This window comes from Capricornis sumatraensis, chromosome 2 (assembly GCF_032405125.1).
Source record: "Capricornis sumatraensis isolate serow.1 chromosome 2, serow.2, whole genome shotgun sequence".
Taxonomy (NCBI): domain Eukaryota; kingdom Metazoa; phylum Chordata; class Mammalia; order Artiodactyla; family Bovidae; genus Capricornis; species Capricornis sumatraensis.
This window is the reverse complement of record NC_091070.1, coordinates 211,522,720-211,534,448: the sequence shown is the minus strand read 5'-3', so window position 1 is coordinate 211,534,448 and position 11,729 is coordinate 211,522,720. Positions and strand designations below refer to the sequence as shown.

The window sequence follows — 11,729 nt, the reverse complement described above, 5'->3', positions numbered from 1 at the left end:
TCCAACAGCATGCAGCCCAGCCTCACCCAAGTACCGTCCAGCTCCTTCCGTTGCCCTGAGCATTTTCTCCATCCCAGGCTCCCCGGCAGACACAAGGACTGTGCCGGGGAGTAGGATCTGAGCCCAAGGAGCTCAGAGTCTCGGGGAGACAGAGATTTTCTCATGCCCTGCATTAACCAAGCCCAGGTGGTTCCCAGCCCCGCTCCCAACACCATGTGCTGACCTGAAATTTAAGGAACACCCAAGCCAGGTCAGGATGGAAAGCAAAAGGGGGTGCAAGGTTATACTAACCAGAGGAACATTTAGTAACTATCAAAGCCAAGGCCAGGAGCCAGAAATCCAGGAGGCAGGGAGCCAACAGCTAATGCAGGCAGGGAAAGGGACCGGTCATTGCGTCGACAGAACAGGCTGGGGTTCACCTTTGCTCTCCTGTGTGGCCATGACCCGGGTGGATAAGCCAGCCAAGTTTAAAGGGCCCAGGGTTGGGCTGACACCCACCTCCCAGATTGAATCATAGCTTAACCACTTCAGGACCACAGCTTCACCACACTGCACCTTGAGCAGGCTTTCAGAACCTCAGTATGGTCATCAATAAAATAGGAATTAGTCAAGGTCTCAAAGAAGACAGCACATTCAAACCAAGGAACTGAAAAGAGTTTTCCTTGAGGGACTGTTTTTGAAGGTATGGGCCGTGTATGTGTGTGTGTGTGTGTGAGCGTTAGTTGCTCAATCATATCTGACTCTTTGTGACCCTATGGACTATAGCCTGCCAGGTGCCTCTGTCCATGGGATTCTCCAGGCAAGAATACTGGAGTGGGTTGCCATGCCCTCCTCCAGGGGATCTTCCCAACCCAGGGATCGTCTCCTGTGTCTCTGCATTGGCAGGTGGATTCTTTGCCACTAGTGCCACCTGGGAAGCCCCAAAGGTATGGGCATGATTAAGGAAACCCACAAATGGTACTCTGGGGCTAGGAGCTGCAAGGACGCATCGAAGCACAGCAATCAAATACCATGGCTTCACTCTCCCATCTCCTGCTCACCCAACCAGTGGCTCCCACTGACCCAACACAACCAGAAACAAGGCCAAGGAAGCCTATTGAGGCAGTACAACTCAGGCTCCCAGGGCACAGAGCAGATCTGAGGGGCAAAAGGAATATATTCAGCCCGGTCTCAGAATAGTAACCACTCCTAGGATTGTTGTAGAGATAAAAGGAGACAGTGTCAGTAGTACATTAGTTCAGTGCTAACATATCCAGTCGATATCCAAGCACACCCATGCTTAGGAAAGTCTGCCTGCCACTCAGGCCATCTCCTGTGTCAATCCCAGCTTGGAGTGGATGGTTGCAAAGGTTCCAGGGAGGAGTGATCTCCACCTATTTACTGCCTTGCATTCCAGCACCTTGGAGGGCCTGGTTAAGGGTGGCTTGGAGGTCAGAGCAACCAGAGAATACCACCAGTTATCCCAGCATGGACTGAGCCTCCAGTCCTGGCCCTGCTTCTCCAGGCTGTGGGCCAGGACCACAGATGAGGGAATATTCCAGCCCTGAGCATCCCACCTTGGGCCTGAGAGTTGACCCCACCAGTGCCATTCACACTTTCCATCCATCCAACGTGTGTTAAGTTACTATTCACCATCCAGAGTCCCCAGCACACACCACCATCACAAGGTGACTCTCAAGTCTCCTGGCCTTCTCTTCTGAGCATTCAGTTCAGTCGCTCCATCATGTCCAACTCTTTGAAACCCCATGGACTGCAGCACACCAGGCCTCCCTGTCCATCACCAATTCCCGAAGCTTACTCAAACTGATGTCCATAGAGTCGGTGATGCCATCCAACCATCTCATCCTCTGTCATCCCCTTCTCCTCCCGCCTTCAATCTTCCCCAACATCAGGGTCTTTTCCAATGAGTCAGTTCTTCACATCAAGTGGCCAAAGTATTGCAGTTTCAGCTTGAGCATCAGTCCTTCCAATGAATATTCAGGATTGATTTCCTTAAGGATGGATTGGTTGGATCTCCTTACAGTCCAAGGGACTCTCAAGAGTCTTCAACACCACAGTTCAAAAGCATCAATTCTTTGGCACTCAGCTTTCTTTATGATCCAACTCTCACATCCACACATAACTACTAGAAAAACCATAGCTTTGACTAGATGGACCTTTGTTGGCAAAGTAATATCTCTGCTTTTTAATAAACTGTCTAGGTTGGTCATAACTTCCCTTCCAAGGAGCAGGCATCTTTTAATTTCATGGCTGCAGTCACCATCTGCAGTGATTTTAGAGCCCCCCAAAATAAAGTCTGCCACTGTTTCCACTGTTTCCCCATCTATTTGCCATGGACTGATGGGACCGGATGCCATGATCTTCAGTTCAGTTCAGTTCAGTCGCTCAGTCGTGTCCAACTCTTTGCAGCCCCATGAATCACAGCACGCCAGGCCTCCCTGTCCATCACCATCCCCTGGAGTTCACTCAGACTCAAGTCCATTGAGTCCGTGATGCCATCCAGCCATCTCATCCGCTGTCGTCCCCTTCTTCTCCTGCTTCCAATCCCTCCCAGCATCAAACTCTTTTCCAATGAGTCAACTATTCACGTCGGGTGGCCAAAGTACTGGAGCTTCAGCTTTAGCATCATTCCTTCCAAAGAAATCCCAGGGTTGAACTCCTTCAGAATGGACTGGGTGGATCTCCTTGCAGTTCAAGGCACTCTCAAGAGTCTTCTCCAACACCACAGTTCAAAAGCATCAATTCTTCGGCGCTCAGCCTTCTTCACAGTCCAACTCTCACATCCATACATGACCACTGGAAAAATCATAGCCTTGACTAGACGGACCTTAGTCGGCAAAGTAATGTCTCTGCTTTTGAATATACTATCTAGGTTGGTCATAACTTTTCTTCCAAGGAGTAAGCGTCTCTTAATTTCATGGCTGCAGTCACCATCTGCAGTGATTTTGAAGCCCAGAAAAATAAAGTCTGACACTGTTTCCACTGTTTCCCCATCTATTTCCCATGAAGTGATGGGACCAGATGCCATGATCTTCGTGTTCTGAATGTTGAGCTTTAAGCCAATGTTTTCACTCTCCTCTTTCACTTTTATCAAGAGGCTTTTGAGTTCCTCTTCACTTTCTGCCATAATGGTGGTGTCATCTGCATATCTGAGGTTATTGATATTACTCCCAGCAACCTTGATTCCAGCTTGTGCTTCATCCACCCCAGCATTTCTCATGATGTACTCTGCATAGAAGTTAAATAAGCAGGGTGACAATATACAGCCTTGATGTACTCTTTTCCCGATTTGAAACCAGTCTGTTGTTCCATGTCCAGTTCTAACTGTTGGTTCCTGACCTGCATACAGATTTCTCAGGAGGCAATCAGGTGGTCTGGTATTCCCATCTCTTTCAGAATTTTCCACAGTTTGTTGTGATCCACACAGTCAAAGGCTTTGGCATAGTCAATAAGCAGAAGTAGATGTTTTTCTCGAAGTCTCTTGCTTTTTCGATGATCCAACGGTGGCAATTTGATCTCTGGTTCGTCTGCCTTTTCTAAATCCAGCTTGAACATCTGGAAGTTCACGGTTCATGTACTGTTGAAGCCTGGCTTGGAGAATTTTGAGCATTACTTTGCTAGCATGTGAGATGAGAGCAATTGTGTGCTAGTTTGAACATTCTCTGGCATTGTCTTTCTTTGGGATTGGGATAAAAAACTGACCTTTCCAGTCCTGTGGCCACTGCTGAGTCTTCCAGATTTGCTGGCATATTGAGTGCAGCACTTTCCCAGCATCATCTTTTAGGATTTGAAACAGCTCAACTGGAATTCCATCACCTCCACTAGCTTTGTTCATAGTGATGCTTCCTAAGGCCCACTTGACTTCACATTCCAGGATGTCTGGCTCTCGGTGAGTGATCACACTGTTGTTGTTATCTGGGTCATGAAGCCTATTTTGTATGGTTCTTCTGTGTATTCTTGCCACCTCTTCTTAATATCTTCTGCTTCTGTTAGGTCCATACCATTTCTTTCCTTTATCGGGCCCATCTTTGCATGAGATGTTCCCTTGGTATCTCTAATTTTCTTGAAGAGATCTCTAGTCTTTCCCCTTCTGTTGTTTTCCTCTATTTCTTCTGAGGGTACGCACCTCTCTGTCCTCTTCTCCCACTAGGTGGATTCGCTGCACGCTTCCTTCAACGGTGCTTATGTTGATGGTGTGGATTTCACATGCACACTCCAAGTTTACACCAGCTGCGTGGTGTGACAGCCAGCCGGCAGCCCAAGGCCAACAGATTATTTTGTATTCATCACCCTGATCCAAGCCCCTTGATATGGATAAAATGTTTGTGTCCTCCCACAACTCATTTGTTGAAATGCTAATTTCCAGTGCCGTGGTATTAACAGGTAGGGCCTTTGGGAAGTGATGGGCCATGAGGGTGGATCTGTGCTCTAATGAGAAGAGACACGAGGGGGATGGTCTCTCTCTCCCTTGCTCGCTGCCACATGAGGACACACTAAGAAGACAGCCCAGCATAAACCAGGAAAAGGGCCTTCACCAGGAACCCAACCAGGCTGCCCCCCTGATCTTGGACTTCCAGCCTCAGAACCACGGGAAGTAAAGCTCTGTTGTTTAAACCACCCAGTCTGTGTGTTGTTACAGCAGCCTGGGCTGAGACACCCCGTCATCACTCAGGGATCACTGCAACAGTCTCCCTGCTTCCTGCCCCCCGACTCTGTAGATGCTGCAGAAGAGTTAGGAGAGCAAAAGGGCATCAGCGGGAAGGGGAGGAACAGAACCAAACAATAAGACTCGTCTGTGGGAGCTCTGTGTCCATCGCACAAAGGCAGTGGGTGAGAGGAGTCCCATGTTGCATGGAAATGGCCCAACCCTTGACCACACTTGGCTCAGCCATTGCCCGGGGCCACTCCAGCAGGGCCTGGCCACCTGCGCCGCTGAAGCAGACCTGCAAGTGCCAACAGCTGGGGGCTGTCAGCTGGCCACGCTCCGCACAGCTGCGCAGAGAGCCCTCTGTTGAGGGAGGCCGTCTGCCTCCACCACCCACTCCCACAGTCTAATTCCAGGAAAGTGGTCAGAGCGTCCCCTAAAACCTAAGTCAGGCTGTGTCACTCCTCTGCCCCAAACCTCTAAAGGCCTGTGGAGACCTACAGGATTTGTCCCACCTGTTCCCTTTGCGAACCCATCTCTCCTTGCTGACCTCAATGTCATGTTGACCTTCTTGCTGTTCCCTCAAGCAGGAAACACCAGGCACCTTCCTCTCTTTCCAGGGAAAGAGAGGAAGAGACCTTTGCTCTCTCTTTCCCTCTGCCTGGAATGTACTTTCTCCTAGAGAGCCACCGGGCTCCCTCTTTTCCTTCAGGGTCCACAACAAAGGCCAGCTGCTTTTTAAGAATTTCGCACCTCTCCTGTTCAGAATCAAAGCCCTCCCCGACCCCCACCGCCACGCCCTGATCCTCCTTTCCTGCTTTACTCTCCACCTACCAGGTACCACCCTCTGTCACCCTCTAACTGGTTCTGTATTTTGTCTGTAAAGCTCACAAGATGGGGATTTGTGTTATTGCTGTTCCCTGGTTGAGCTCCAGTGTTTAGTCCTCAGTAAATAATTTATGGATTCGCAAATTTATATATGAGCCTGGTTCCCTGCTACGGGCTGGGCATGTAAACAGGACTCAGTCACCTGCCCTCAAGGGGCTCACAACCCACCAGGGGAGGAGTAAGAAACACAAGTAAGCAATGCACCCTGGGTGGGATCGGGAAATGGGAGTGTGCCATCTCCAGAGATTCCGTTTTGCAAGCTGAAAACGCTCTGGAGATCCACTGCACGACGATGTGAATGAACTTAACACAACTCAACAGTGTGCCCAGGGGCGGTAGGTGAGCCACGGAGGGCACGCCTAACCAGAGGAGGCCAGCAAGGGGAACCTGGAGAAGGGACCTGGAGCAAAGTCCCGAATGGCTGAGCGCATGAGGTGAGAGGCGACAGCACAGAGAGAGGCAACAGTCAAGTATGGCTGGAAGGGGAAGAGGGAGGAGGCTGCAGAGGTGGCTGAGGCCAGGAGGCAAAGGAGCATTTTAAGCAGGGCGGTGTGTGGTCTGATTTCTGGGGAAGGGTGGAGGCTGGGCGGGCAGCCAGGAGACCAGTTGGGAGGCCACTGAGATGGTGGCCTACGCAGGGTCAGGGCAGTAGGAACGGTGGGGAGTGTGGAGATCTAAGGATGTTTCCCAGGTGGAAGGGCCAGGTGTGGGATTGTCTTGGCTGACCCCGGCTCATCCCTTCCCGGAAGGGGCGGGGTCAATCGAACTCTGACCTCCAGAGCCCCTGGGGAAGGGTGAAGGCAGCTCTTCCCTCCTTCCCAGTAGATGGGATCAGATCAGATCCAGCTCTGGGAGAGCCAGCCACAGGAGAGGAACTCTGGGAGCAGAGGCTGCAGTGGGGGCGTGGCAAGAACCCGCCTCCAGGGACCTCAGTTCTCATGCCCTCAGAGGTCAGAATTTAGTAGGCGCAGTTGTCAGCTCTGGAAGTCCAGGAGGCTCAGCTCAGCATGGTCCTCAGGGACAGGCCTGGAACGGGAAGTCAGCTCAGCCCGATCCTGAAAGTTCTGAGGTCAGAGCTGAGCCCACCACACTTGGTGCCCCAGAGGTCCTCCAAAGGCAGGACCCTTGGGGACCCATCATGGGATACCGGGAGTCCACAGGCTGAATCCTGTTGTGGAGAAACGCAGGACCTTTCTGCCACCCAGCCTCAGACACCACCTTCCACATCCCGTTTCCTGAGCTGCCCCATCCTTCACCAATATTCCACCTGAGCTGCCTCCCTCTCAGCGCTTTCTGCTCCCGCCAAGACCCACCCACCGACCCTTTCGGTCACAGAAATGTTTTGTTACAACGTTTTTAGCCACCACCCATTGGAAAACTTTCTGTGTACTAATATTATGCTGTAAACTTTGATTGGATCTCCCATCAGCCCTACGGGTAGCATCTGTTATGTCCCCAATCTACAAAGGAATACGCTGAGGCACCAGTGTGTAAGCAACTTACCTAAGGGCCCAGGGGTCAACAACAGCCTCAAGTTCTAGGCCTTACACCCTCTCCCACCAAGGCAGGTACAGCCTCAGGACCTGGCAGCCTTTGTTCCTGCAGTTCTTTTGCCTAGAATATTCTCCCCACCCTCCACCTGGCTGATAAGAGTTTCACATATCTAAGTATGGGGAAGCCACAGCTTATGTAAGAGTTAATCCGAATTTTATGCTAACTAAAACATCCTGTTTGTGGCCCTATCAAACACACATTGTACGTGTGCTTTAATTATGAAAGAAAAGGGTGCATTGACCAGAAGCAAAGAACGTTCATGTTAAAAATAAAGGTTACATCACGCCCCCCCTTCTGGAACACCAACGCTGCTACTCCTTCGGTGATAAGACTTTTTCCAGGTGCCAAGGCCGTCCTGACTCTGTGTACTGCTGATCTGTGATTTCGTGGGTTTTGGTTTTGTTTTTTCGCAACTTTGAAGTATCCCTGACTTGTTTGACGTTCTTTGTTCCACCAAGATATAAACTGCTGAAAAATCGTGCTTCTCCCGAGCAGTTGCACCTAGTTATCTGAGAGGCTGTTTCCTGGGCAAGAATAGTCAGTTTGGCTCAAATAAAACTCTTTTCTATTCCTATTATAGACTCCTGATTATTCCCATCCTCCTGGCTAATTCTGTCTCCTCCAGGAAACATTCCTAACTGAGCCCCCCGAGTCAGGGGAACTTTGCATCTTTACTCTTCCCCAAGGGCCGACGGGCACAGTTCCTGCCTGTCTCCTCTAGCCAGTGAGAGTCACAGGCCAGGGACCACATCTGGCTGGTTCATGCTCAACTCCCCAGCTCCACAGACAACGCCTGCAGCCCATGGATGTTCACAGAATGCCTGAATGAACAACAGGCGGGCCCTGCCCACCTCTTCACTTCTTTTGGATGCCTTCCCCCACCCCACGTTTAGAGCCATGAGGATGAGGTCCAAGCTAAAGGTCAGGAGAGTCCCCCCTACCCCCCGCCCCTCGTCCTGTCTCTAGTGGACCATGGCATTGCTTGCCCTCTGATGGTGCAGCCTTCCCAAGAATGGGGATGTTTAAGATCTCGGCAAGAACAGGGGCTGACTAGAGACCCCCAGCTTCACCACAGACACTAGGGAAGGCAGACTATAACCCCCTCTCTCCCATGCCCTAAGGAGGCTTCATTATCAAGTCCTGGTATGGCTCTGGGCACACAGTGGCCACCCCACAAATGAGGGGGTCTTCTCCCTTCTCAACAAGAGCGAGAGGCCCCCACGGTCAAGGAGCTGCCCTTCCCAGGAGACTCCATACCCTCACCCCCATCTGCCCATCTCTCAGAGCCTCCCAGGACAGCTGCCTGAGGTCAGAAAGTTCTGGCTGTAATCCTTTCGCATGCAGCCACCCTGGAAAACATCATCCCTCCGGAGACCTCTCTGTTGCACAGCCAAAGAAGCAGTCTCTCCCCCACGCTCCTCGCCCCCGACTCCCAGTGCCACCTCCCGAGCCCTTTTCTTGAGAGTGGCTTCAGGGAGCCCGCGCCTCCCGTCCCGCCCCCAACCTCCAGCTCGGAACCTCGCCCGCCGCCCGCCCGCCGCTTCCTGCCCCCACCCCGCCCCGCGCGCTATTTAAGGCGCCCCCGCCGCCCGGCGCCGTCCAGCAGGGCTCCCGCGGGCGCCGCTCCGGCCGACTTGCGTCCCCTCCGCCACCTGGGCCGCCCGCAGGCCGGCGGTGAGTTGGGCTGGGGGGCGCGCTGGGGCGCCACCTGCCAGCGGACCAGCGGGCAAGGGACAGGGGGCCACCTGCCAGGGGCGGAGGGCTGCTGCGGGGGGCACCCACCGCGGGCCTGGCTCACCCAGCCTACCTGGGCTGGCCTCAGAGGCTAAGCCGGGTTCCTGCCGTCTCTCGCTGGACCCTCATAACCCTCGGAAGTAGGAACGTTAACATTTTCCAGGAGAGGAGACTGAGGTACTAGGGGCCGTCACTTCTCCGAGGTCTCCGTTAGCAGGAGAGGCAGGATTTGAACCCAGGTCTGGCTCCAGAGCCCGGCTGTAAACCGCTTTGCTCCCACAAAGAAGCACCTCCCCATCCCCTTTCCCCCACCTTCCTCCCCCCACCGGACTCTCCCCCTGAAGTTCTGGGAACTCTGTGGCCTGTGCCTCCACCCTGCTATGACAGTTCCTTTCAAGAGCCTAGAATCCGGCAGCAAAAGCTTTGGCAGGGGGAGGGAGTGGAGAAAGGGGACCCGAGATCAAGAGTGGGTACTTAAGCGGCAGGTGGTTGCTATTGCTGACAGGTGGAGCTAATGCAGGATGCTGCCTTGAGTGTCTAGCATGCCTTCACCAGGAACTCAGAGGTTAGAGCGAGGCCAGATGGGCGAGAGCTGCTGGGGAGGGAGAGGGGACCTGAGGCTTTGGGCCCCCTGGGAAGCTGGAGTTATCACCACCACCTCCCCCTCACTGTCTGGGGACAGCCTGTCCTGGGCTGAAGGGAGGGGCATGGCGCAGCTGTGTGACCTTGGATGGGTTCCTCAAATTCTCTGTTCCCAGGAGGCTCAGGAGTTCTCAGGAGGCTCACCTGGATCCAGAGCTCCTTCGGCTGGGTCAGGAGGGAGCCAGGTGGGACTAGGCAGGGCTCCTAGCTGTACCCTTGCCAGAGCTTAGCAGCCATCAGCCAAAGGTCTGCTTTTAGTCCTGCTGGGTGTGAGCCCCCAGGCCAGTCCCTTCCCCTCCGGGAGCTCAGTTTCCCGCAGGCCTGTTGCTAGGACAGCTGAGAAGGACACTGACTGTGTCTTATGCCTCCCTGCAGACGGAGGCCCGGGAGCCATGGGCGACTGGGGCTTCCTTGAGAAGCTGCTAGACCAGGTCCAGGAGCACTCGACCGTGGTGGGCAAGATCTGGCTGACGGTCCTTTTCATCTTCCGCATTCTCATCCTGGGCCTGGCCGGCGAGTCGGTGTGGGGCGACGAGCAGTCGGATTTCGAGTGTAACACGGCCCAGCCAGGCTGCACCAATGTCTGCTACGACCAGGCCTTCCCCATCTCCCACATCCGCTACTGGGTGCTGCAGTTCCTCTTCGTCAGCACGCCCACCCTGGTCTACCTGGGCCACGTCATCTACCTGTCTCGGCGCGAGGAGCGCCTTCGGCAGAAGGAGGGGGAGCTCCGGGCGCTGCCAGCCAAGGACCCACGCGTGGAGCGGGCGCTGGCAGCCATAGAGCGCCAGATGGCCAAGATCTCGGTGGCGGAAGACGGTCACCTGCGGATCCGCGGGGCACTGATGGGCACCTATGTGGCCAGCGTGCTCTGCAAGAGCGTGCTGGAGGCAGGCTTCCTGTACGGCCAGTGGCGTCTCTATGGCTGGACTATGGAGCCTGTGTTTGTGTGCCAGCGCTCACCCTGCCCCTACCTCGTGGACTGCTTCGTCTCTCGCCCCACGGAGAAGACTATCTTCATCATCTTCATGCTGGTGGTCGGACTCATCTCCCTGGTGCTCAACCTGCTGGAGCTGGCGTACCTGCTGTGCCGCTGCCTCAGCCGGGGGGTGAGGGCCCGGCAGCGCCAGGATGCGCCTCCAGCCCCGGGCACCTCCTCGGAGCCTTACACCGACCAGGTCTTCTTCTACCTCCCCATGGGCGAGGGGCCCTCATCCCCGCCGTGCCCCACCTACAACGGGCTGTCGTCCAGTGAGCAGAACTGGGCCAACCTGACTACGGAGGAGAGGCTGGCTGCTTCCAGAGCCCCCCTCTTCCTGGACCCACCCCCTCAGACTGGCCGGAAATCCCCCAGTCGCCCCAGTAGCTCTGCATCCAGGAAACAGTATGTGTAAGGGCCTGAGGCTTCCATCACCCCGCAGCGGGGCCTGGGAAGTCTTGCTGCCTTTAATGCAAGGTTCCACGGAGATGGCTGGGGGAAACAGGTGCTGGCTGGCCAGAGAGCCTCCTTGCATGTTGTTCTTGACACCTGCGTCCTTCCTAATGACCAGACAGCACCACACTTTCCCCTCCAGAACGTGGCTTTGTCCCAGGCATGAACAGAGCCAGCGTGGGGTGCTCTTAGCCAAGGGTGTTTGAGCCCTTTGGTCTTTTTCACCTGGTTCAGAGGGATTCGGAGACAACTTACCCCACCCCCACCCCCGTGGCAGATTCAGCTCCACCCAGGCTGTCTGTACACCCTGTCCTCTCAGGAAAGGCTGGTGGAGGCTGCTGGGTCAGCCTTGATCACACACACAGAGACACACACACACAGAGCCTGTGCTGGATCTGGCCCTGTCGAGGGGAGTGGGGTCTTGTTCTCATCACTCCTTCCTACTTCCACTGTTTATCCTTTTAAAATAAACAGGACTGGATCACAAGTGAGGTGTGTGTTGATACTGTCATGATGTACCTTGGCATGGGGGGTTGGAGGACAGTTGCTTTGCCCACAGTTCCTTGCCTCTGCAATCCCAACACCAGCCAGCGCCTTAAACCCTCAAACTCCTGTGTATCATCTCTCAGCAGCTCTGAATCCTGAACACTGCCTTCTGAAATTATTTGCCTCAGCACCAGACTCTTTCCATCCTCACTGTCCCAGCCCCTTCAACCTGTCTGTTAATCAGTGGCCTAAACAGTGTCTGTCCTCATCCTGCCCCCTGGCCATCCAGCGCCCCGGCCATGCTCCCCACTGCAGTGTGCCTCCTTACTGGACGCTGCTCCTCACCTG

At 54.1% G+C, this 11,729-nt stretch overlaps 1 protein-coding gene across 1 annotated transcript; it reads left to right on the top strand.

Annotated features, from left to right (window-relative positions):
* Window positions 1–8,706: 8,706 nt before the first annotated feature.
* On the top strand, window positions 8,707–11,365 carry GJA4 (gap junction protein alpha 4). Its single transcript, XM_068964771.1, has 2 exons — window positions 8,707–8,761; window positions 9,839–11,365. Exon 2 carries the CDS (start codon window positions 9,856–9,858, stop codon window positions 10,855–10,857), a length of 1,002 nt encoding a protein of 333 aa, XP_068820872.1. The 5' UTR covers window positions 8,707–8,761; window positions 9,839–9,855; the 3' UTR covers window positions 10,858–11,365.
* The last annotated feature ends 364 nt before the right edge of the window (window positions 11,366–11,729 follow it).

Coding starts and splice junctions, on each gene's coding strand:
- GJA4 (XM_068964771.1), top strand. CDS start 9,856: ATGGGCGACTGGGGCTTCCTTGAGAAGCTGCTAGACCAGGTCCAGGAG.